The 26677-nt window shown below is 46.5% G+C and overlaps 1 protein-coding gene across 1 annotated transcript in view; it reads left to right on the top strand.

Moving 5' to 3' along the window:
• LOC149874480 (uncharacterized) overlaps positions 1 to 26677 on the top strand; it is a 59339-nt gene that overhangs the window by 5020 nt on the left and 27642 nt on the right. The window contains exon 5 of the mRNA XM_090045272.1: positions 1 to 337. Within this exon, the coding sequence (XP_089901398.1) occupies positions 1 to 337 (337 nt within the window). The remainder of the gene's footprint in view (positions 338 to 26677) is intronic.

Raw genomic sequence — 26677 nt, 5'->3', positions numbered from 1 at the left:
ATCAAGAGATCTGAGAGGACCCAGAAGAGGAGGAGACGCGTGCTCGTCATAGGCGATTCCATCCTGAGAGGTATGGAAGGGCCCATTTGTCGCCAGGACCCTTCAGCACGAGAGGTCTACTGCCTGCCTGGAGCTAAGATTCAGGATGTGACGGAGGTAATCCAGGCCAGGATCAAGCCCACCGATTACTACCCCATGGTCCTTGTCCATGTGGGTACTAATGATGCGGCCAGGAGAACCCCCGATCACCTGATGGCGGACTACCAGGCTCTCGGCAGCGTGCTGAGGGAATTTGGTGCACAGGTGGTATTCTCTTCCATCCTACCAGTGAACGGACGTGGAAGACGGCATGAGAACTGCATCCGAGAGACCAACTGGCGGCTTTGGCAGTGGTGTCTCGAGGCAGGCTTCGGCTTCCTGGACAATGACCCACACATTACAACGAGGGACATGCTCAGCTGGGATGGGCTTCACCTGTCCCCCAAAGGTAAGCGTGTGTTTTCTTCCAGGTTGGCGGATCTCCTCCGGCGGGCTTTAAACTAGGCTCGTCGGGGGGAGGGGAAGATGAGGGTGGGGGAGGCTGTGGACCACCAAACCAGGTGGCACCCACAAGGACAGCCCAGCCTGAAGAAAGAGAGCTTTGGGAACGTGAAAGGCAGGGGGTGGACAGCAATACGGCACAGGTAAGGAACGGGAAGGTTAGGGACAAAAAGCCCTTTAGGACTTGGAGCGAGGGGGTAGCAAAAGCACCAGTCACAGGGCTCAAGTGCCTATATACTAATGCTAGGAGCATGGGGAACAAGCAGGATGAACTAGCGCTCCTGGTTGCACTAAACGACTACGACTTAGTGGGGCTGACGGAAACCTGGTGGGATCCATCCCACGACTGGGCGGTACATATTGAGGGCTATAGATTGTACAGAAAGGACAGAGTGGGGAAAAGGGGGGGAGGGGTTGCGCTCTATGTTAAGGAGCAATATACATCAACCCTCATCAAGACAGAATCAAAGGATGAGGAAGTAGAAGGACTGTGGGTTAGGCTACATGGGGGGCAAGGAGAAAAGGATTTGGTGGTAGGGGTCTGCTACAGACCCCCACATCAAGGGGAAGAAATAGATTTGGGGCTCCTGAGGCAACTCTCAGAGACCATAAAAGCTAAAGAGGCGGTGGTCATGGGGGACCTAAACTACCCGGACATCTGCTGGGAGACACAGACAGCAAAGTCCCACCGCTCACGCAGGTTTCTAACCTGTGTACAGGACCTCCACCTGACGCAGGAGGTACATGGTCCCACTAGGGGGAATGCCTTACTGGATCTGGTATTGGCAACGGGGGATGACATAGTAGGGGACCTACAGATCGGTAGCCATCTGGGGGACAGTGATCACCTAAAAGTACAATTCAACATAAGGCGTCGAGTGGGTAAGGTAACCAGTAGGGTGAACGTGCTGGACTTTAGGAAAGCTGATTTCAGCAAACTCAGGCGATTAGTGAAGGATGCACTGCAGAGTAGTAGTTTTGAAACGATGGGAGCCCAAGAAGGGTGGCTGTGCCTTAAGGAAACTATCCTTCTCGCACAAAGCGAGACGATCCCCGTGCGAGGTAAAAGAGGGAAAGGGGCCAGGAGGCTTCCCTGGCTGACCAGAGAAATCCTGGGGAGACTAAGGGCCAAAAGGGGAGCACATAAAAAGTGGAAACAGGGAGAGATCACCAAAGAGGAATATACCTCTTCTGCTCGTGCTTGTAGGGAGGCAGTTAGACAGGCCAAAGCTACCATGGAGCTGAGGATGGCAACCCAAGTAAAAGACAATAAGAAATTGTTTTTTAGATATATAGGGAGTAAAAGGAAGGCCCAGGGAGGAATAGGACCCCTGCTAAATGGGCAGAAACAATTGGTGACGGACAGAGGGGACAAGGCTGAACTCCTCAACGAGTTCTTCGCCTCAGTGTTCCTAAGCGAGAGGCATGACAAGTCTCTCACTGGGAGTGTAGGGAGGCAGCAGCAAGGCACCAGACTTCCATGCGTGGACCCTGAGGTGGTGCAGGGTCACTTGGAGGAACTGAATGCCTTTAAGTCGGCAGGCCCGGATGAGCTCCATCCGAGGGTACTGAAGGCACTGGCCGACATCGTTGCAGAGCCACTGGCGGGAATATTTGAATGCTCGTGGCGCACGGGTCAAGTCCCGGAGGACTGGAAAAGGGCCAATGTGGTTCCCATTTTCAAGAAGGGGAGGAAGGAGGACCCGGGTAACTATAGGCCAGTCAGTCTCACCTCCATCCTTGGCAAAATCTTTGAGAAAATCATCAAGGCTCACATTTGTGAGAGCCTGGCAGGACAAATTATGCTGAGGGGAAACCAGCACGGGTTCGTGGCAGGTAGATCGTGCCTGACCAATCTAGTCTCTTTTTATGACCAGGTCACAAAACGCCTCGACGCAGGAGGAGGGGTGGATGTCGTATACTTGGACTTCAGGAAGGCCTTTGACACGGTATCCCACCCCATACTGGTGAACAAGTTAAGGGGCTGTGACTTGGATGACTGCACAGTCCGGTGGGTGGAGAATTGGCTGGAGGGTCGCACCCAGAGAGTTGTGGTGGATGGGTCGGTTTCGACCTGGAAGAGTGTGGGCAGTGGGGTCCCGCAGGGCTCGGTGCTTGGACCGATACTCTTTAATGTCTTCATCAGCGACTTGGACGAGGGGGTGAAATGTACTCTGTCCAAGTTTGCAGATGACACTAAGCTATGGGGCGAAGTGGACACGCCGGAGGGCAGGGAACAGCTGCAAGCAGACCTGGACAGGTTAGACAAGTGGGCAGAAAACAACAGAATGCAGTTCAACAAGGAGAAATGCAAAGTGCTGCATCTAGGGAGGAAAAATGTCCAGCACACCTACAGCCTAGGAAATGACCTGCTGGGTGGCACGGAAGTGGAAAGGGATCTTGGAGTCCTAGTAGACTCCAAGATGAACATGAGTCGGCAGTGTGACGAAACCATCAGAAAAGCCAATGGCACTTTATCGTGCATCAGCAGATGCATGACAAATAGGTCCAAGGAGGTGATACTTCCCCTCTATTGGGCGCTGGTCAGACCGCAGCTGGAGTACTGCGTGCAATTCTGGGCGCCGCACTTCAAGAAAGATGCGGATAATCTGGAGAGGGTCCAGAGAAGGGCCACTCGTATGGTTAAGGGCCTGCAGGCCAAGCCCTATGAGGAGAGATTAGAGAAACTGGACCTTTTCAGCCTCCGCAAGAGAAGGTTGAGAGGCGACCTGGTGGCTGCCTATAAGTTCGTCAGGGGGGCACAGAAGGGAATTGGTGAGTATTTATTCACCAAGGCGCCCCCGGGGGTTACAAGAAATAATGGCCACAAGCTGGAGGAGAGCAGATTTAGATTAGATATTAGGAGGAACTTCTTCACAGTTCGAGTGGCCAAGGTCTGGAACGGGTTCCCAAGGGAGGTGGTGCTCTCCCCTACCCTGGGGGTATTCAAGAGAAGGTTGGATGTGTATCTAGCTGGGGTAATGTAGGCCCAGCACTCTTTCCTGCTTATGCAGGGGGTCGGACTCGATGATCTATTGAGGTCCCTTCCGACCCTAGCATCTATGAATCTATGAATCTATGAACTATGTAAATACTACAGGTACTTTTGTTGAATTACCTAAAACCTGTTATTCAACCTTTGAACAGGTATTATCTCATAAATGGTGTCAAAAGGCCAATATTACTGTTAAAGTAGTTAATTTACCATTAGGAAAAAGGTGTCAGATACATAACTTTTCTCTTATTGCAGGAACTTCTAAGTATGAACAGAGTAAAAACTATTCAGGTAGTTTTCCTGTAGTAAATAGTACAGACTCATCATGGGTCTGGTATAAATCTAGTTGTTGGGAACTAAATAGAAATAACTGTTCACGATATAAAAATTGTTCCCCATGCTTTTACTTAAATGATTTTACGTATGTGCATGGAGCTACTGGTATGGTATTAGAAGCAGATCAACCATATCAAATAAGACAAATGGAAGGATATTATGTTAAAGAACCCAATACATGGCAGATAGATTCAGCTGTTGATGGATGGAGTACTACCCAAAATGAGACATCTTTGAATGCTTCATTATGGTATGCTCAACAACATTGGAAATTAAATTTAACGTTAATCTTGCCTCATAATAATTTGGCAGAACTACATTCCATTGCAGATTGCTACCGAAGTTCTATGAACCCCCCGCAAAGAATTACATTAAAAGTGGTCTGTAAACAAAAAACATCACTCGCTCGAATAAGCCAATTGGCAACGACTAAAAATAATGTTGAGTTATTACAGAGCATTGTTACATATACCCAGAACTTAGGCAGAAAGGTTCAACAATTTAGATTTAGATCAAGCTAATCGAACTTCAATATATGGAAGGGCATTGTGAAAAATAATTCAGGAACAACCTTGTAATCAATTAGTTAAAAATATTACAGTTTGCAAACTGTTATTAACGGCTGTTATGGCAAGAACCCCCAGAATAGATTAATTAAATCCATTAAGAATTTGTACACTGCCAGGAAGTATCTTAGAAGAATCAGCAGGTCAAATAACCACTGAGTGTATTCCTGATGGAATAATGTGTCGCTTATTTACTCCTCAAATGATACAACCAGTATTAGTTCTATGTAATCAGGATAGTAAAGCCAGGTGTTTAATCAACACCACTTATACCTTATGTGTACATCAAGATCTGAGATGGACAGCAGATGTCGCTTCCATATCAGCAGTAGAAGCTTGTCAGATACCTCTAAATTTAAAACAAAGAGAGGTACGTACATGGAAATTTACTTCAGGTATAGTCCTATGCCTGGATTTTAATTGTTCTGTTATTCAAGGGAGTTCCTTAATTACATATCAAAGACAAAGTATTTATATTCATCATGGAAAAGCACATATGCTAATACAAGAACCTAATTCCATTCAAGCAGATTTTTGGCAAATTTTATTGAAGGATTTAGATTTAACTTTACATAAACAAGGAATTAATGTTTTAAGACTCCAAAGGTTGGGCAATGAAATAGAAATATAGCTCTCTTCCAAAGAATACATCAAAAAAGACTTGACTAAGTTTATTTCTGTAGTTTATCAGAATCTTTCAACAACTGGTCAAGCTCCCGACTACTTGACAGCTGTCCTGGAAGGACTTAGTAAACCTTTGAATTGGCTATGTGATATTGCCCAACAGGCTAAAGAAACAATTATCAAACATATGCAGACCTCAAATAGAGTTACAGAAGGAATGTCTAATATTATTTGGCAACTGGGAGATAGTGTGTGGATTTTTGTTATCTTTCTAAGTCTTCTCATAGCTTGCATTACAGTTGGAGTTTTGTTGAAATATTGTTATCCATATTTGAAAGGATATATTAAGCTTTCTGAGTCGGAAATAGCAATTTTTATCAAGGAGGAAGAGGTGATGTGAGATAGTGCTTATGCTAAGCAAGGCCTAGCATTAAGAACAATGCACTAAAACTCCCAGAATGCTTCAAGGAGGTTGAGGAGTCAGCGATTGACATTCTGGTGATCACCTTCTGACCCTTAGATGAAAATGCTGACAATGATAAAAATTGCAAGCAAGCAGCTTATACTGTTAAAACAGGAAACCACATGCCTAAACCGCAGAGAAAATGATATATTTAAGGTCAAGCACAGTCTAGAAAATGTTATATTTAAGGTTATTAAGAATTAGCATAAGAAGCATAAAAATTATAATACAGAGTGTATCACCTGATATTATAATAAAGATAAGTTAACTAAGTAACCCATAGAAGTAAAAATTAAAAATACATATGTATATGTATTATCATATATAAGTAATAGTAAAGTTATGTTAGATGCCTCACTCAGGTCGAAGTGGGGACAGTTTTGTATCTTTTGTCTAAAAAAAGATAAGGGACTCCTTTTAAATGAGCTGTTGACCAGCTCTGAGACTACTGAATCAGGCAGCCACACCTAGCCTTCGGGTTAGAAACCAAGGGCTTGATTTGGGAACCTCGTGAACCAACAGACCTCCTTAGTTTATGACTTTGTGAAAAAATAAAAGTTTTAAATTGAACATCCAGGTCTGAGTCTGTGCTTAATTCAGTCCTTACATAATTCAGCACAAACTCACACAGTCATGTCAGACCAACCTGATTGCCTTTTATGATCAGGTCACAAAAGCCTTGGATGCAGGTGTTGCCGTGGATGTAGTCTTTCTGGACTTCAGCAAGGCCTCTGACACCGTCTCCCACCCCATCCTCATTAAAAAATTGGGCGACTGTGGCATTGATGCCTACACAGTCAGATGGATAGCAGATTGGCTCAAGGGTCGCACTCAGAGGGTGGTGGTGGACGGGTCATATTTGACCTGGGGGGAAGTGGGCAGTAGAGTCCCCCAGGGCTTGGTCCTTGGGCCTGCACTATTCAATTTCTTTATCAGTGATTTGTACAATGGGGTGAAAAGCACCCTGTTTAAATTCACCTATGATACCAAAATTTGGGGTGAGGTGAGCATGATACTAGGGAGGGAAAGACTGTAGCAAGACCTGGATAGGTTACAGGGGTGGGCTGGCAAAAACAGGATGCGCTTCAACACTGACAAGTGCAGGGGGCTGCCCTTAGGCAGTAGAAACCAGCACTTATAAGATGGGAAACTCCCTTTCTGAGAGCACAGAGGCAGAAAGAGAACTTGGAGTCATTATTGACTCCAAGATGAACATGGGCCGGCAATGCGAGGTCACGGTTGGCAGGGCTAACCGGACCTTGTTGTGCATCCACAGGTGCATCTCAAGTAGGGCCAAGGAGGTGATCCTCCCCCTCTATGCGATGCTGGTCAGGCCACAGCTGGAGTACTGTGTCCAGTTCTGTGCACCCCACTTTAGGAGGGATGTGGACAACATTGAGAGGGTCCAGAGGAGGGCCACCCACATGATCTGGGGACAGCAGGGCAGACCCTATGAGAGACTGTGGGACTTGAATCTGTTCAGCCTTCACAAGAGAAGGCTGAGGGGGGACCTGGTGACTGTCTATAAACTCACTAGGGGGGACCAGAAGGGTTTGGGAGATACCTTGTTTCCCCTAGCGCACCTTGGCATAACAAGGAATAACGGCCACAAGTTGTTGGAGAGTAGGTTTAGATTAGACATCCGTAAGAACTACTTCACAGTTAGGGCGGCTAGGATCTGGAACCAACTTCCAAGGGAAGTGGTGCTGGCTTCTACCCTGGGGGTCTTTAAGAGGAGGCTTGATGCCTACCTAGCTGGGATCATTTGAGCCCAGTTTTTTCTCCTGCCCAGGCAGGGGGTTGGACTTGAAGATCTACAAGGTCCCTTCTGACCCTACTTCTATGATTCTATGATTTTGGTCATTATTCCAGACTATATGTATAGATTTGGTTTGAACCAGATCCTGTGTGCTACTCAAAAATAAATAAGAAGTTTCGTCTCTATTCATTGGTTCCAGGAGTAGTTGCTTTACAAAGCAGTCGTTTATACTGTATAGACCAGTGATCCTCATTCAGGGTACTGGGCTACCTTGGAGTGCTGCCATATACTTTGAAGGGTGCTGCAGGGTACGAAGAGATAAGCTAGATATGAAGAGATAAGCAGAGAAGCTAAGTAAATAAATGAAGTCTCAGGCTTATCCCTGCCTGATTGATTCACTGCCCCAAGTGCCTAGCCCTTTTGCATGGAGGTAAGCTATGTAATACATAAATTAGCTTTTGAAACTAGGTGCCACGCAATTTACAAAAGTTATGGAAGGCTGCCTGGAGTCGAAAAAGGTTGAGAACCACAGATATAGATGCTTTGTCTCTGCATCACACCCTGATGAAACATTTATCCAATGTCTATGAGACTAATAGAAGTTACCCAGTATTACTGTGGATCCTGCTTCTGTAGCTTCTTTAAGCTCCCCTAGCATTTCAGCATTACTTTTTCTGTCTTAATCAGATGGTCAAATTCATAGCTCTAATTCTACTGTCTTCTTATTTAAGCACAGAGTTTCTATCCATAGTACAGTATCTTTTATTTAAATTATAATATTGATGCTGTTTGAGCCTATACTTTCTTTCTGTATAGCACTACCACTTCCACCCTCCTGGCACATCTTATTTTGTCATTCCAATATGCCTGGTACCCTGGTATTAATATGTCCCACTGATTTCCATCCTTCCATCAAGTTTCTGAAATACCTATTACATCAATGTCATCATTTAATAATAGGCATTCTTGTTCACTCATCTTATGTTTTAGCATTTGTACAGAAGCACTAATACATTTTGTCCTTGTCTAGTTGCCTATTCTTGTGTGTCAAGTTTACCTCTATTTGTTTTGACTGTTTCTTTGTATCTCCTGTATGTTTTCTACTTTCCTATCCTCTTTAATAGGATACATAGTTTTTATGACATCTCTCCAAGGGATGTGTCAATCAGAACCATGTGCTCTTCCACACTTGTCAGCTCTTCTCCAGTCTAAATTGCAAAATCTTCCCAATAACCTTCTCCTGTCCCCATGGGTTTTCTAGTTCCTAATAAACCTAAATCTCTCCTCCTCATACCATCTACACACTGAGATTGCTCCTCTACCCTTCTGGTCCTGTGCACGGAAGTAGAAGAATTTGAAAGAATGCAACCACAGAAATCCTGGATTTTAACCTCTTAAATGACAGCCTGCATGGTCACTTGGAGAACCACCCCAATCTGAAAAGCTAAGACACTAGCTTGAATCTAAAATGCATTTCAATCCAGAATGAAGGTGCATGGTTCCTAATCTCTGTCCAAATTTTCTGAAGAAACCCAATCTCTTAGCCATGATCTACTGTACACTGAGCATTTTCTGGTATACTACATGGCAGCCATGGTCATTTTCACTCAAGAACATAGAATCATAGAAAATTAAGGTTGGAAGGGACCTCAGGAGTTCATTTAGTCCAGCCCCCTGCTCAAAGCAGGATCATCCCAGCCAAAGCTTTGTTTAGCTAGGTCTTAAAAACCTCCAAAGATGGAGATTCCACAACTTCTCTGGATAACCTTTTCTAGTGCTTTACTACCCTCCTAGTGAAAACCTTTTTTCCTAATGTCTAACCTAAACTTCCCTTGCTGCAACTTGAGAACACTGTTCCTTGTTCTGTCATCTGCCACCACTGAAAACAGTCTACCATCCTCTTTGGAACCACCCTTCAGATAGTTAAAGGCTGCTATTAAATCCCCTCTCAGTCTTCTCTTCTCTAAACTAAATAAATCAAGTTCCCTCAGGCTCTCCTCAAAAGTCATGTGCTCTAGCCCACTAACCAATTTCATTTCCCTCCCCTGAACTCTCAACTTTCAATGATTTGTCCACATTTCTTCTGTTGGGGAAGGAGGGAGACCCAAAACCGGACACAGGACACTAGATGTGGCCTCACCAGTGCCAAATAGATGGAAACAATCACTTCCCTTGATCTTCTGGCAATGCTCCTACTAATGCAGCCCAGTATGCCTTTAGCCTTTGCAACAAGGGCACGCTGTTGGCTCATCTTGAGCTTATTGTCCACTCTAGCCCCAAGGTCCATGGGATTCTTTCATCCTAAGTACAAGACTTTGTACTACCCTTTATTGAATCTCAGGCGATTTCGTTTGGTCTAATCCTCCAATTAGTCAAGGTCTCTTTGAATCCTAACCTCCAGCATACCTAATGCTTCCCCCAGCTTGGTGTCATCTGCAAACGTGCTTAGGGAGCACTCCATCCCATCTTCCAGGTCATTGATGAAGATATTGAACAAAACCATCTCCAGGACCAAACCAACGGCACTCCACTTGAGACCTTAAATGGCCAACTAAAATGGCCAACTAAAAATCCAGCCATTGTCTACCCTCTGAGCCCAATGCTTCAGCCAGTTTTCTATTCACCTTCACAGTCGATTCACTCAACCTGTAATTCCTTAGCTTGTTTGCAAGAATGTTGTGTGATAATGTGCCAAAAGCCTTGCTAAAGTCAAGGTATATCACATCCACTGCTCTTCCCATATCCACAAAGACAGTCATCTCATCATAGAAGGAAATCAGGTTAGTGAGGCATGACTTGCCCTTGATGAAGCCATACTGACTATTCCTAATTACCTCCTCCAGGTGCTTAGAAAAGGATTCCTTGAGGAACTATTCCATGATTTTTCCAGGAACTGTAGTGAGGCTGACTGGTCTGTAGTTCTCTGGATGCTCCTTCTTCTCTTTTTTTAAGGTGGTCACTATATTTGCCTTTTTCCCAAACATATGGTACCTCTCCCAATCACCACAAGTTTTCAAAGATAATGGTTAGTGGCTCTGAAGTTACATTGGCCAAATCCTCCAGGACCCTTGGGTGCATTATGTCTGGACTTGTATACATCCAGCTTTTCTAAATAGTCCCTAAGCTTTTCTTTTGCCACTGTTGGCAGCTCACCTCCTCCCCAAACTGTGATGCCAGGTTCAGTAGTCTGAGCTTGCCTGTGAAGACTGAGGTGAAAAAGGCATTGAATACTTCAGCCTTTTCCACATCATCTATCACTAGGTTTGCCTCCTCCATTCACTGAAAGACCCACACTTTCCCTGATCATCTTCTCCCTCTGATCTTCCACAGCTGAGGAAGTGCCACCCATTTCTTATGAAATGGCTCAGTGGTTAGAGAAAAGAGAAGACCTGAGAGGATTTAAATCCATGTCTCCAACTTTCAAAGAAAGAGGCTTACTTTCCAGGCTATAGACTACTTTGCATCCTTTTCTCCTTCCATGACATCATATAAAAAGGAATGCAAAATTCACACACTCTGTGTGTGTGTGTGTGTGTGTGTGTGTGTGTGTGAGAGAGAGAGAGAGAGAGAGAGAGAGAGGGGAAAGAGAGAGAGAGAGAGAGAGCGCGCACAAGAGCACTAAGCGGGACTACAGCAAGGTGATGAGGGCTTTCCCCTCACCTTGGTCTTAGAAGTCAGTTCCTACTCTAAGTACTGTTTAATAATTTTACATTATTTCCCTGGACATATAAGAGAAGGAATCCTGAGCCCAAGGATCAGAATCCAATGGTTTCCCTTACTGAAGGAATAACCTAATCTATGGGCCATAGAGTCATGTCTCCTCTTGTTTGCTTGCTCTCTCTCTTTCTCTCTCTCTCTCCCCCTGGCCACCTGAACCCTGTTTTCTTTACTACACAGTGGCATAGATTCAGTAGGATAGGTAAGGAATACTCACACCCAGGACAACTTCCTTGGCAATGGCAGCTGTGGATATTAGTCCTTTCATTTGAGAAGGGCCTAAGAGCCCATGTTCAGCCTTGCTGAATGATGAGTGTTAGCTGAGTGTTCTAATTTCATAGATTTCATAGACATTAGGGCTGGAAGGGACCTCACAAGATCATCGAGTCCAACCCCCACCTGAAGGGCAGGAAGTCAGCTGGGGTCATAGGATCCCAGCAAGATAAGCATCCAATTTACTCTTGAAGGTGTTCAGTGTAGGTGCTTGAGCCACCTCCCATGGCAGGCTGTTACAGACCTTGGGGGCTCAGACAGTAAAGAAATTTTTCCTTATGTCTAGCCTGAAATGGTCTTGCAGCAGTTTATAACCATTTGACCTGGTCATCCCTTGGGGAGCTCTGGTGAACAAACATTTCCCCCAGATACTGCTGGTCACCCCTGATAAACTTATAGGTGGCCATCAGATCACCCCTGAGCCTGCGCTTTTCCAGGCTAGAGTCCCATGGCTCTCAGCCTGTCATCGTAAGGTCTGTTTTCCTGACCTCTGATCATGTGCATGGCTCTTCTCTGGCCTCTCTCAAGCTTCTCCACATCCTTTTTGAATTGTGGAGCCCAAAACTGGATGCAGTACTCCAGCTGCGGCCTCACCAAGGCTGAGTACAAGGGGAGAATGATGTCGTGGGATTTGCTTGAGAGGCATCTATGGATGCACGCCAGCGTTTTGGTCGCTTTACTGGCCGCAGCATCGCATTGCAGGCTCATGTTCATTTTGTGGTCAATGATGACCCCCAAGTTTCTTTCTTCCCTAGTACTAGCCAGCATAGCACTTCCGAGCCTATAAGGATGCTGCAGGTTTTTCCTCCCAAGGTGGAGAACCTTGCATTTTTCAGTGTTAAACAACATCAGGTTCTCATCCACCCATTTGCTGAGCCTGTCCAGGTTAGCCTGGATCGCCCTCCTGTCTTCAGGAGTAAATGCTTTACCCCAAAGTTTGGTGTCATTGGTGAACTTGGCTAGTCCGCTTCTGACTCCAATGTCCACATCATTAATGAAGATGTTGAACAATATGGGTCCAAGGACAGAGCCTTGGGGTACCCCACTGGTCACAGGGCACCATGATGATTGACTTCCGTCAATTACCAGCCTCTGGGTCTGACCACGGTGCCAATTTCCCAGCCAGCAGATCATGGTGTACTCAAGGCCATAATTGGCCAGTTTCACCAAGAGGTGATCATGGCCCCAGATTGAAGGCTTTTTTGAAGTCAAGTTATATGACATCAATCTCTTCTCCCTTGTCCAGGTGATAGGTCACCTGGTCATAAAAGGAAATGAGATTGGTCAAGCAAGACCTACCAGCAACACACCCGTGTGGCTATCCCTCAGGATGTTGGCGTCGGCCAGTCCATTAAGGATGGCCTCTTTAATAAACTTTTCTAAGACCTTTCCTGGGATAGAAGTCAGGCTGATGGGCCTATAGTTAGCCAGATCCACTTTCCTCCCTTTCTTGAAGAGAGGCACCACATTGGCCTTCTTTCACTCTTCGGGCACTACACCAGAGTGCCAGGAGTTTTCAAAGATCCATGCCAGAGGCTGGGCTATGATGCTCGCCAGCTCCTTGAGTACCCTGAGGTGTCAGGGCTGGTTGACTTGAAGGTATACAGCTTCTTAAGGTGTTCCTTCATGAGGTCAGCATTTATGGAGGGTAGGGGACCCCCATCACCCGGATCTCCCGGATCTCCCTGTCCGGCAGGCATGGGCGTCCCATGGGACTGATGAAAGACTGACGCAAAGTACCTATTTAATAGGTTGGCTTTTTCCTGGGCGTCAGTTGTCCCATCTGGTTCAGCAGGGGTTCAATGTTGCCCTTACTTTTCCTCTGGCTCCCCACATATCTGAAAAAGGACTTTTTGTGGTCATTGAAGCTCAAAGCTAGTTGGAGTTCAGTTGCAGCCTTGGCTTTCCTGGTTTGATCCGTGCAGGACTGGACCAGTGCAGGATATTTCTCCTTGGAGGAGAATCCCATCCTCCATCCTTTGTAGGGCTTTCTTTCTAGCCTCAGGAGGTCTGCTAGATCCCTGGAGAGCCAGGGAGGCTGCTGTGCCCTTTTGCTGCATTTCCTCTGAGATGGAATAGAGGAGCAACCACTCTTCCTGAACTCCCCTCCCCCTGGGGTCATGGTCCTTTAGGGCCTCACTGACAAGCCTCCTGAGCTTGTCAAAGTTGGATTTCCTGAAGTCAAGGACTTCTGTGTTGGTGACCAACTTGCCAGCTTCATGGCAGGTGATGAAAGTGATCAGCTTGTGGTCACTGTCACCCAGCTTCCCATCGATCACTAGGACGCCTATTAGGTCATCCCCAGTAACCAGTACCAGGTCAAGCAGCGTTTTACCTCTCATTGGCCCATACACTTCTTGAGTCAGGTAGAGGTCATCCATGTATGATAAGAAGCTTTGTGACCGCTCGGATTTTGCTGAGTGATCCTCTCATGAGATGTCTGGGTAGTTGAAGTCATGCATGACAACCATGGTGTGTGTGATGAGTGATGCTGTTACATCAAAGATGGGCATGACCAGTGAGTTCTGCTTCTTTATGTGTCTACCTTCAAAAGAAGGCACAGCACTCTGAATCCCAACTGGACAGAAGCTTGTGCCCATGATTTGGGTTGCTAAACTCCGGAGAGGTGTGGGGGTTCAGACACCCTGTTGTACTTAATGTTTCCTATTGGCAGCTCCCTGTTCAATGTGCAGGAACGCTGAACTAGACTTTGGAGGTGCCTACTCCTCTGCATTGACTAAAGATGAAGTCCACATACCCAGCCATGTTTCTTTGAATTGCCAAGCTGGGCCAAATGTCTAATTGTAAGGTGCTATAACACCTAAATTGGAGGTGCTTATGGGATCAAACTGGATTTTGTTCTTGGACACTTGTGACCCAGATTTATGAAGGTATTCAGGCACCTAATGGTAGCAGCATAACTAGAGGTGGAAAGGGGGAACCAGAACAATAGCCTTTGGGGTGTCTGCACTGGAGCAGTAACAGCCAGGGTTTTGAGTCTCTCTATTTCCTAGTTCTCTGGTGCTCAGTATTCTCTCCCCTGCCAACTCTCTGGCATCTCTGCCTAGGACACCAACATTCCCTACTTATGCCTTTGCCCAATGTCAAGCCTTGTGCAATTTATAAATATGGCAAGGCAGATGAGATGCTAACCTCCATCGAATTGCATGGGAATAAGGTCGTGTCTAAATGACAAACTTACCCTGTAAAGCAATGGTGCCCTCAAACACACCATGCCTTCCACGTGTCATCTCCTGGACCAAAAGTTTTGTCATTTCAATGGTGTGTTACTGAGTGGGAGCAAACTCCCCTAAATCTCAGCCGTTAACACTGCTTCTAGTCCAGAGAGCTGTCACATGTTTTTAGGGTGGTGCCTGAACATAATTTGATAGCACTCTAGACCTGGTTTTTGGGACCTATACATTTAAAGATCTGGGATCTCATACTTACATTATTTCTGAAGCTTTTAAGTTATTAAGATGCTTTTGATAATGTTACCCAACATCTACACTAATTTAGAGAAAACACATTGCAAAATCAGTTCTTGGCATTTTACCTCAGTAGCTGAATGTCATTTGGGATAAGAAAAAAGGAGTTATAAATATAAACCAGTGAAGAATAAAGATTCTGTTAGGTACTAGATGATCATAAGCAGTAATAGTTACTTGTTTTAGGCTTTTTTTAATAACATTTTTCCTTTTCAGTTTCCATTAGTTAATTTAAAACAAGCTTACATTTTCTCTAAGCTATTTTCTTTAAGCTATAATGGTTACCATGGTTATCAGGGAGGCATTTTAAATTGAGAGAAGTACAACATTGATTTTTTTAGGCTAAATTTGAAAATGCCAAATTTTTAGAGCCAGTAGATTATAGCCGTAACTAATAAAAACTGGCTCTGTTCAGATGTATTTCATCTTTTTTTTTCACAGAGACTGAGTAATGAAATCTACCAACTGCAGATTTACAGGATCTTGGTGAATGCTCAATTCAGTGCAAAATTCAAATATGATCATAAGAAACTATATTTTTTTGCCCATTGCAGATAGTGACCACTCACCTAGGATGAAGCAGCACAGTTCTTTTTGTAGACTGCATGACCAAAATTCTTGTTTATTATTTGTGTTGCAGAAGCACCTTGTGACAGACCAAAGCCCCATTTTGTTCGGTGCTATACACATAACTACAACTCAACATCTGCCCTAATGAGCTTACAATTTAATATTTCAGCTAACCTTGCAGTTCTAGGAACAGATGCCAAAGAAAAGTAAGCTTTGGGTTTAGCTGCAAAACTGGTGGACCATGAATTTATTTATATAAATACATTCAAACCTTAAAAATGTATATTTTCTAACTAAAATGTATGTAAAGTATGGCTATCAAATGATTAAAAGTTTTGATTATGATTAGTTGTGCGATTAAAACAATTAGTTGCAATTAATCACAATTTTAATTGCACAGCTAAAAACTCAAAATTATGTGCATGAAAACTTCAAAATTATGCAAAATTATGCAGGTACTTTGTATGATTGGGGGGTAGGTGTGGGGTGTGCGTGGGGAGGGAATTTGTGAAGTTATGGGGGGCTGTTGGTATCTGTGGGTTTTGGAGCCCGGGGAAGAGGGGGTCCTCACACACCCTGGCAGGCTGATGGGTATTATGGGTCAGGAGTGAGGGGCAGCAGCAGGGCTGAAGGGGCTGTGGCTTGGGAGTGAGGGACAGATGTGTGTGCACACACACACACACGCACGCGCGCGCACACACACACACACATAGAGTGCCCAGCAGGTGAGTCCGTGGGGTGTAGGGCAGATTGAGGTCCCACAGTGAGGGAGGGAGAGGAGCAGGGGCTGGGGTGAATGGGGCCCCAAGGCCAGGGCGCGATGGAGCCATGGGATAGAGCCATAGGCGGCTCATTCAGGGGGGTGGGGGGGTGGCTCTCTGCCACTGTGCGAAACCTTTAGAGGAATCATGGGTGGCTTTTGCCCCCTGGATTTGTGTACAGGGCAGAGGCAGGATGCCTGCTGTGGTCTGGGGCTCTGTGCCCTGCTGCCTTTGCCGCAGGAGCTGCTTGATATTATATTGTGCCTCCCACTTCTGGGTGGGCAGGGGATGCATAGCACAGCCAACACATGGATCCCAGGGCAAAGGAAGCAGGGTGTAGAGCCCCAGCCTGCAGTGGGCAGCCCGCCTCCATCCCACACACAAATCTGGGGGGGGCACATACCCCCCATTATTTCTCTGGGAGTTCACACTGCAGCAAGGGGGCACACCCTCCTACGCCTAGGACAAGTCACCCATGGCTGTCCCATGACCCACCCCAGCCCCAGGGCCCCATTCACCCTAGCCCATGCCCCTCTCCCTCCCTCACTGTGGGGACCTCCCTCACTGCCCCCACCCCATTTCTGACTTCACCATGGGGGCCTCAATCTGCCCCCTAACCCCTTCTCTCTCCCCCACCTCTCTACAGACTTACCTGCTGGGCACTGTTCTACATGCAGCCATGCTGTGTTCCTGACCATGTGCAGGCTGCAGCTGTTCATCTTTGCCTGTGCCTGTGCAAGCACCACCCCTGCTGCAGCTGCTCAGAGCCTGCACCGGGGTGCCTTGTGGTCTTCTACACTGCAAGTGCTGCCCTGCTGGCAGCAGAGTGGAGCCCAGGTGCAGGCTCCGAAACCACATGAGTGATTAAGGTGGTCAAAGAAATACTGCAAGATCCGATTAACATATTAATCACATATGTTAACTGAGATTAATTGACAGCCGTAATATAAGTGAGTTATATGGTCATATCACTACAGAACATTGAAACAATCACCACTGTGTCACACTGTCACCATATTACAGCATATATTCTGGGAAGAGTACTAGAAACTAGCAAGGTCTGGGGGGGCAGGGACTGGGGACTCCTGCACCTGTCCTGTAGGTATCCGCCTTAGGACCCTGGAGAAACGGGTGTGGGGGCTCCTGGAGGAGGTTAGCAGGCTGAGGGGAATCCGTGAGGCAGAGGAGGAAATTGATAGGTATTTTCTTTCTCTGCAGGGTGGTACGACTGAGGAGAGGGCAGCCCGGGATGAGCCCTCCACTGCTGAGTGGCAGACGGTCTCCCGTGCCAGGGCTATTAACCATGTTGCGGCACCAGTTCCTCCTGTCCATCTGGAGAACAGGTACGAGGCCCTGGCAGCCCTGGAGGAGGAGGGAGCAGTGGAAGATACCAGGGAGGAGACTCTGCGCACACAATGTCCTGTGCGGGCGGCGGGAGTCAAGAGGCCTAAGAGGAGGAAGCGTCGCGTCATCGTGATTGGTGACTCCATCCTGAGAGGTACGGAGGGCCTCATCTGTCACCAGGATCCCTCAGCACGTGAGGTCTACTGCCTGCCTGGAGCGAAGATTCAGGATGTGAAGGGGATGCTCCAGTCCATCATCCAGCCCACCGATTATTACCCCATGGTCCTTGTCCATGTGGGTACTAATGATGCGGCCAGGAGAGCCCCTGATCGCCTGATGGAGGACTACCATGCTCTGGGAGGCGTGCTGAGGGAGATGGGCGCACAAGCGGTCTTCTCTTCCATCCTGCCAGTGAGCGGTCGAGGCAGACGCCACGAGATGTGCATAGCGGAGACCAACTGGAGGCTACAGGAATGGTGCTTCGAGGCGGGCTTTGGCTTCCTCAGCCATGACCGGCACATCGTGATGAGAGACATGCTGGGATGGGATGGGCTCCACCTTTCCCCTAAAGGTAAGCGTGTGTTCTCTTCCAGGTTGGTGAACCTCCTTCGGCGGGCTTTAAACTAGGTTCGTCGGGGGAGGGGGAAGATGAGGGCGGAGGAGACGATGAACTACCAGGCCCAGCAACAGCCAGCGAGCCCAGACCAATGGTCAAAAGGGAGAAACAGGTAAGTGATGGGGGACGGGGCATTGCTGAGACTAGGGGGTCAGTGGGCACAACCGTTGGAGGCCTCAAATGCCTCTACACGAATGCTCGAAGTATGGGGAAGAAGCAGGAGGAACTTGCCCTCCTCCTAGCTGTCACCAGCCCTGACATAGTGGGGATCACAGAAACGTGGTGGGACTCATCGCATGACTGGGCGGTGAGTGTCAAGGGCTATAGGCTATACAGGAGGGACAGGATAGGAAGGAAAGGTGGAGGAGTAGCACTCTACATCAAGGAGGAATATACTTCCTCGTTAATTAGCAAGGGGGTAGAGGGGGGGCACTCTGAGGTGCTCTGGGTTAGAGTAAAAGGCAGTCCAGGGGATAGAGACTTAACGGTGGGAGTCTACTATAGACCTCCCAACCAGGGAGAAGAGCTCGACCAGGAATTCTTAGGTCAGCTCGCAGAGGCAGTGAGGGCTAAGGATGTGGTCATCATGGGGGACCTGAACTTCCCAGACATCTGCTGGGAAGAGCAGTCAGCCAAGTCTGATCGCTCACGTCGGTTCTTAGCCAGAGTGCAGGACCTCCATCTAACCCAGGAGGTGCACAGCCCCACCAGGGGAGACGCCTTGTTGGACCTGGTGCTGGCCACGGGTGATGACCTGGTGAGGGGGCTGCGGGTGATGGGCCACCTGGGAGACAGTGATCATCGCTTGCTGGAATTCACCATCCAGCGTAAGGTGGCAAAGGGCTGCAGCAAGGCAACAGCCCTAGACTTTAGGAGGGCTGACTTCAACAAGCTAAGGAGGATTGTTGGGGAAGCGCTGAGGACCCAGAGGGGAAGGGAACCAGATGTCGAAGGTGAGTGGTTGCTCCTTAAGGAGACGATCCTCCATGCCCAAAGGGAGGTAATCCCAACAAGGGTCAAAGGGAGCAGGAGGGCACATAAACCCCCATGGCTCACTAGGAGCATCCGGGAATGTCTCCTTGCTAAAAGGGAGGCATACACCCAATGGAGGGATGGGGTCATCACCAAGAAGGACTATGTTACAGTCGCCCGAGGATGTAGGGGGGCAGTCAGGAAGGCCAAGGCAGAGATGGAGATAGGACTAGCTTCCCGGATTAAGGACAATAAGAAGTCCTTCTTCAAATACATAGGGGGTAAAAAGAGGGTCCCGGGTAATGTGGGGCCCCTGCAGGACACGATGGGCAACTTAGTCATCACGCCAGATGACAAAGCTAACATATTTAACGATTTCTTTGCCTCTGTCTTCCTAAGTAGGGACCAGTTCAGCCACCTCCCTGCTGGGCCCCCCTCGGGCCCCGGGAGAGACACGCCTGGGCCAGGGGTTAGCAAGGAGTTAGTTAGGGTACTTCTGGAGAGGCTGGACGTGTTCAAGTCTGCTGGTCCGGACGATCTTCACCCTAGGGTTCTACAGGAACTGGCCGAGGTCATTGCGGGACCCCTGGCGCGGCTCTATGAGCACTCGTGGTGCTCTGGTGAGGTGCCGCAGGACTGGAAGAGGGCCAATGTGGTCCCTATCTTCAAAAAGGGAAAAAAAGAGGACCCGGGAAATTACAGGCCAGTTAGTCTTACCTCAATCCCGGGTAAGCTCTTTGAAAAAATTATCCTGGCACACATCCAGGAGGGCCTTGCGGGGGAATGCATGCTCAGGGGCAACCAACATGGGTTCATCAGTGGCAGGTCTTGTCAGACCAACCTGGTGGCCTTTTACGATCAGGTCACCAAATCATTAGACGCAGGGATTGCTGTGGATGTAGTCTTTCTGGACTTCCGGAAGGCTTTCGACACTGTCTCTCACCCTGTCCTCATCAAAAAGCTGGGAGACTGTGGTGTCGATGCCCACACAGTCAAATGGGTCGCCAACTGGTTGGAGGGCCGCACCCAGAGGGTGGTAGTGGATGGGTTCTTCTCGACCTGGAAGGACGTGGGCAGTGGGGTTCCGCAGGGCTCGGTCCTCGGGCCCGCACTGTTCAACATCTTCATCAGTGACTTGGATGAGGGGGTAGAAAGCACCCTGTTCAAGTTTGCTGATGACACTAAGATGTGGGGGGATGTGGGTGCACTAGAAGGGTGCAATAGGCTACAAGCTGACCTTGACAGGTTGCAACGGTGGGCGGATGAGAATAGGATGGGGTTTAACACTGATAAGTGCAAGGTGTTGCACATGGGGAGGAAGAACCGGCACCACACTTACAGGTTGGGGAACTCCCCTCTTGCCAGCACGGAGACGGAAAAGGATCTTGGAGTCATCATTGACTCCACGATGAACATGGGCCGGCAGTGTGGGGAGGCAGTCAAGAAGGCCAACCGTACCCTGTCATGCATCCACAGATGCATCTCGAGCAGGTCCAGGGAGGTGATCCTCCCCCTCTATGCGGCACTGGTCAGGCCGCAGCTGGAGTACTGCATCCAGTTCTGGGCGCCACACTTCAAGAGGGACGTGGACGATATGGAAAGAGTTCAGAGGAGGGCCACTCGTATGATCAGGGGTCAGCAGAGCAGGCCTTATGAGGAGAGGCTACGGGACCTGAACCTGTTTAGCCTCCACAAGAGAAGGTTAAGGGGGGACCTTGTGGCCTGTTACAAACTGGTCAGGGGGGATCAGCAGGTATTGGGGGAGTCCCTGTTCCCCCGTGCGCTGCCAGGAGTGACCAGGAATAACGGTCACAAGCTGGCGGAGGGTAAGTTTAGATTAGATATTAGGAGGCGCTACTTCACAGTCAGGGCGGCTAGGGCCTGGAACCGGCTTCCAGGGGAAGTGGTGCAGGCTCCTAGCCTGGGGATTTTTAAAAGGAAGTTAGATGAGCACCTTGCCGGGGTCATATGACCCCGGTGCTCTTTCCTGCCAGGGCAGGGGGTCGGACTAGATGATCTACCTAGGTCCCTTCCGACTCTAGCTACTATGAAACTATGAAACTATGAAACAGAAAAGATTATTCATATGGGGATATAACTGCCTTTCTTCCTCAACCCTGCCCCCCACTAGAATGGCAGGGCTCTTTCTAGCCATTCCTGCAATTTTCCTGTTCTGAAATGTTGTTTGGCTACAAGAATTTACCCCATGCTGTCATATATTTTATAATCTTGGCACCTGAATGGTGTTATGTTGCAAATCACACCTGCAGTGGTTGCCATGAAAATGCTGGCAGATGCAACCACCAATCATGCAGTGATATCTGAAAAAGGTTTTCCCCTCAGGCTCAGAAAGAAAGTAAGTACTGCTGTCTTTTTAACAGTGACCAATATAACTAAATTACTGCACTAATTGTATTAGGACCTTCTGCTGAAATCATGCTCTGTAATGTGATAACAAAATACTACAAGTGAATAGAGGGGAACAGAAGCCAGTGGAACTGGGCAAAGAGGAAGGGAAGTAGCTTGCCTGTGGAAGCTTGTACCTCCCCCCTGCTCCTGCTAAAGTCCTTTCATGGCATAGCTCTGAGACTTATACTGCACATAATAGGTAAGAGGTCACAGATGTCAGGTGGAACAGGTTCACAACATTAGATATACTATGTAGTATTATGTTATAGCAACAATGTGTATTACAGTAGCATCTGTCACTCTAATAAAGACCACATTTTCATTGTAAGAAGCCCTGCATATAGTCTAGTAAAGCAAGACAAAGTATGAAAGAAATGAAGCATCATTGCTAATGCATAAGGAAGTGAAGAAAAAAACTGAGTTTTTCAGGAAGTCAGTAAACCCAGGAATTTAACCAAGATGTCCCAAATCATAGTTCACAAGACCATCCACCCTTTTGAACCTCAATTTTTTTTGCAGTTAATTCAATGATCATTAAATTCCTCAGAGAAAAGAGGTTTGATATAGGCAGAGAGCCACATCAGTTGAGAGCTGTTGTTACCAAAGGAAACCTAGTTATCATAATGAGAACATTGCAAAAAAAAATGCAAAAGAAGTAAGGTATTCTGGGATTACTGCTGGTGAACTTCCTGTGTTGTAGACCTCCAGCATGCAAGTAAGTTCCAAACAAGCTATGGGAAGGGGTGAGCTATAAAGAAGAGGAGGGGAAAGCTTCCTGCCCAGGAAGTTCAGTATTGCTTCTAGGGTTGGGCAGGACTGCTTTCTTGGGGTTTCTTGTGTATGAAGTGGGTGTCATGTATTGACTTGACGATGACTTTAAGGCTGACCCTACCTATCAGTATAGATATGGCCTTTACCTCTTTGTGCTTCAACTTTTCCTGTGTTAAAAATGATAACTATAATTGATCAATATTTTGGACAAAAATCCTAAAATCTGATTCCTAAAACCTGACTTTTTGTGGGATAATATAGGTTTAGGAGATTTTTTTTCTCTGAAGAAAAATCAGAACAAAATGTTCAGTTTTATATTTGTCTACATTGCATTGTCAGAGATGTTTTCTGAGTTGATACAGGGGTTGATTATACAAGCCAACCTAATACAATACATTCTGTTTTGATTAAAAATTAAGAATGAAACACATGGGGTACATTTGAACTACACAATACAATGTTGTGCAGAGATATCCCAGCTAGCTCTGAATAATCTGGCTGTGTACTGAAAACAATAATGCTAAACCAGTTCAGTGTTCTTCCCATTTGCTTCTTAACAGGGCTAATTCAGAGCTAGCTCTGGTATCTCTGCACAGCCCAACATTATGTTATGTAGCCATATCCTCTAATATTCCAAAATTCATTCTGCACAGAGTTTTAATGCTTTGAATTTTCGTCTCAAATTGGGTCAAAAATAAAGCATGAAGCACTACAGTTCCCTGAGGATAAAAACAAAGCTTTTCATTTTTCACTCATCTTTTATAATACTTCTTTCTTCCCCATCCTTTGCCTGTCTTGTTTATTTAGATCATCAGCTATTTGAGACTGGGGCTGTCTCTTGGGCTAAGTACAGACAGTCAAAAAGCCAAAGCTGAATTGATTCAATCTTTGCAGGTTAGTCTAAACTGTGGAGATTGAACTGATAAGCAAGTGAACAAACATTTACTTCTGATTCTGGAAATGCATCCACATGCCTGTAGTAGCCCAGGTCAGAAACTGGGGGGCACTACAGCACACCTCCCTGCTCGGCTGGGGCAAAGAGGCTAGAGCCTGTCCACCCTGCAAGGCTAGCCTGTCCAACCTACAAGGGGAGACTCGTAGGGGGGTGCAGAGTATCCTGGGATGCTGGGGTACTATGAGTCAACTTGAATCTGGAGGGGATCTGGCATAGAAGTTCAATAAACTGATTTAACCTAATTCAGTTAAGTCTGATACTACATCCTTCCAGGTTTATCTTAAACCAGTTGCAGCTATTTTGAAAGCTATTTATGTGCACTGAACTTCTGTTTTATTACAGATTTAAACTGGTTTCTGATAACTTATACTGGTTTATAAGTAATTTCTGTCCCTAGCTTTGAAATTTGCAAGTACAGTGACTGGCATGGTCTATGACCAGAATTTCAGCTGGGGCCTGGAGGCAAAAAAACAACAAAATACAAAAATGTATTTTGAAGTGAAAATTATTATGATTATAAATTATGAGGATCAGCCAGCCAGAAGGGAAAAACAATGCATTACACATAAGAAAATGAAGGTATACAAGACAAGTATGCACTGCCTTGATTAAATACCAGAAACATTACAATTGTTACAACATGATAGAGAAACTACCAGTTCCTTAAATGAACATTTTAATAAATTACTTATATTTAATTTCTTTCTCATGCTTTTCAAAAGCATTCACTGCCTAAAAATAAAGTGCTAAAAGAAACAAAAGGATCATATTTACAAAAAAAAAATGTTGCAACAATTTAAAGTTTTCAAAATGATTTTTTAAAATTACTCATCAGCTAGATATGTAATTTGGCACAGATTTGCCTGTAGCTAGAAACAATAAGCCCATTTTCTGTAAACTCTTCTGTGTAACCAACCTTGGAAGTTATAAGAATGGATGACATGAGTGAGGGATTTAAGAGATCAAGCATGCAGAAAATGCACATTAATATAATACACATTTCTATTCAGGGCAACTCCATTAGTTTGGTATCAGAAGAACTGCCACTGATTAACTGAAATTAGTCAGTGAAATTGATTTTTATACCAGACCCACTGGGCTCACTTATCGTTAGCATATTTGACTTATGGACAGATCATTTGTGAGCAATATGGAAACTGTTGAACAGAATGAGACACTTTGTCTACCAACATTTTGAAGTGTTTGGGTCATATTTTATGTTTGAAATGGCTTTTGTGAATTAAATACATTCTGGATTTTGGTTTATTCCTGCATCTGTGTAATTATAATATGGACGATCTCGTTGGCAAAGCACTCAACAGGATCTCAGGAATTGTAAATGCAGTTCCTAGCCCAACCACATAACGTCATCAGTAGCATAATGAAGGTGGGATGTCTAGGTCTGCAGACCCAAATATTACGTTGTGTGTATGTGGAGGGTAGGGGGTATGGAGAGGTAGAGAAATAGCAGTTGCCACTGCAGCCTTATGGCTTCACCAATAACACAATAGCAGCTGTGAATCACTGGTGTCCTGGGCACCCAGCTGCCTTGTTATGCCTCTGGAGTTCACTGTCATCTTGGGTAAGTCATTTATGGCAGGATATTTTAAATACCACCTTCCCAGTAGAAGTCCATCCAACCCTTAACTTCTATCTCACCCTGTCCCCTCTCCCACACACATATATCTGTAAAGTGTGGATAATATTATATCCATTCTTGCTTAAGACATGCTCAAAAACTATGGTTATGGGGGTAGAATTAAAATAGGTAGTGATATTAGTGATTTCACTGCCACTAGCTCTTCCCTATCTCTCCTACTTATTGAGGGGTTTCTGTGGCTTTAGGAGCACTAAGCCTGAATTTTCAACCCTCTTTCCATACTGACAGAAGGGATGATTTGGGCCACTATCTATTAACATGACTTCAGTATTTTGGAAAATGTACAACCCTATACATGTAGGATATTTTAGTATTGATATTGATACTGAAAAGTAGCAAACTTCATTGTAGTTTTGATTTAATGTTATATCTCTCCTGACCTCACTGGCAAAACTCGCATTACCTTTCATGAAGCCAGGATTTTACCTATGCTTGGGCTAAGTTCAGACAGTCAAAAAGCCCAAGGCCGAATCAATTCAGTCTTCGCAGGTTAGTCTAAACTGCATAGATTAAATCAATAAGCAAGTGAAAATACATTTGCCTTTGATTCTGGAAATGCTTTCAGTGGCCCAGGTCACAAGCTGGGGGACACTAGAGCACACCTCTGTTCTGCTGGGGCAGTCAGCTTGAGCCAAGGCTAGCCTACCCATCCTGCAAAGGGGAGTTTGCAGGGGAGGTGCAAAGCATTTTGGGTTGGGGACTGAGTTAATTTGATTCTGGAGGAGATCTGGGACAGAAGTTCGATAAACCGATTTAACATAGATTTAATAGATTTCATAGACATCAGTGCTGGAAGGGACCTCCGGAGATCATCGAGTCCAGCCCCCTGCCCAAAGGGCAGGAAGTCAGCTGGGCTCATAGGATCCCAGCAAGATAAGCATCAAATTTACTCTTGAAGGTGTTCAATGTAGGTGCTTGAACCACCTCCGCTGGCAGACTGTTCCAGACCTTGGGGGCTCAGACAGTAAAGAAATTCTTCCTTATGTCCAGCTTGAAACAGTCTTGCAGGAGTTTGTGACCATTCAACCTAGTCATCCCTTGGGGCGCTCTGGTGAACAGTCGTTCTCCCAGATCCTGGTGGTCACCCTGATAAACTTATAGGTGGCCATCAGATCACCCCTGAGCCTGCGCTTTTCCAGGCTAAAGAGTCCCATGGCTCTCAGCCTGTCATCGTAAGATCTGTTTTCCTGACCTCTGATCATGCGCGTAGCTCTCCTCTGGACTCTCTCAAGCTTCTCCACATCCTTTTTGAATTGTGGAGCCCAAAACTGGATGCAGTACTCCAGCTGCGGCCTCACCAAGGCTGAGTACAAGGGGAGAATGACGTCCCGGGATTTGCTCGAGAAGCATCTATGGATGCAAGCCAGCATTTTGGTCGCTTTATTAGCCACAGCATTGCACTGCAGGCTCACGTTCATCTTGTGGTCAATGATGACCCCCAAGTCTCTTTCTTCTGTAGTGCTATCCAACGTAGCACTGTCGAGCCTACAAGGATGCTGCAGGTTTTTCCTCCCAAGGTGGAGAACCTTGCATTTTTCAGTGTTAAACACCATGAGGTTCTCGTCTGCCCATTTGCTGAGCTTGTCCACCCGCCTGCCTGGATCACCCGCCTATCTTCTGGCGTGGATGCTTTGCCCCAAAGTTTGGTGTCATCAGTGAACTTGGCTCCTGGCATTAGTGTACAGGCAGGCAAGTGTGCCCTTGGGGGCTCTTGCCTTGCCCACAGATTGTGCCAGGGCTGGGGCAGGGGTGGGCTCCCTTAATGCCTTGGTCTGCTGGCTTTGCAAGGGCCGTTCAGCGGGCCAGCAGGGGCAGTAGTCCCCCCATCCCCCAGCGGGCTTAGTTTAAAGCCCGGTGG

This window comes from Crocodylus siamensis, chromosome 1, assembly GCF_052110815.1.
Source record: "Crocodylus siamensis isolate JL-2025a chromosome 1, ASM5211081v1, whole genome shotgun sequence".
Lineage (NCBI taxonomy): Eukaryota > Metazoa > Chordata > Crocodylia > Crocodylidae > Crocodylus > Crocodylus siamensis.
The sequence above is the reverse complement of the archived record's forward strand: the minus strand, read 5'-3'. Positions and strand labels throughout refer to the sequence as shown.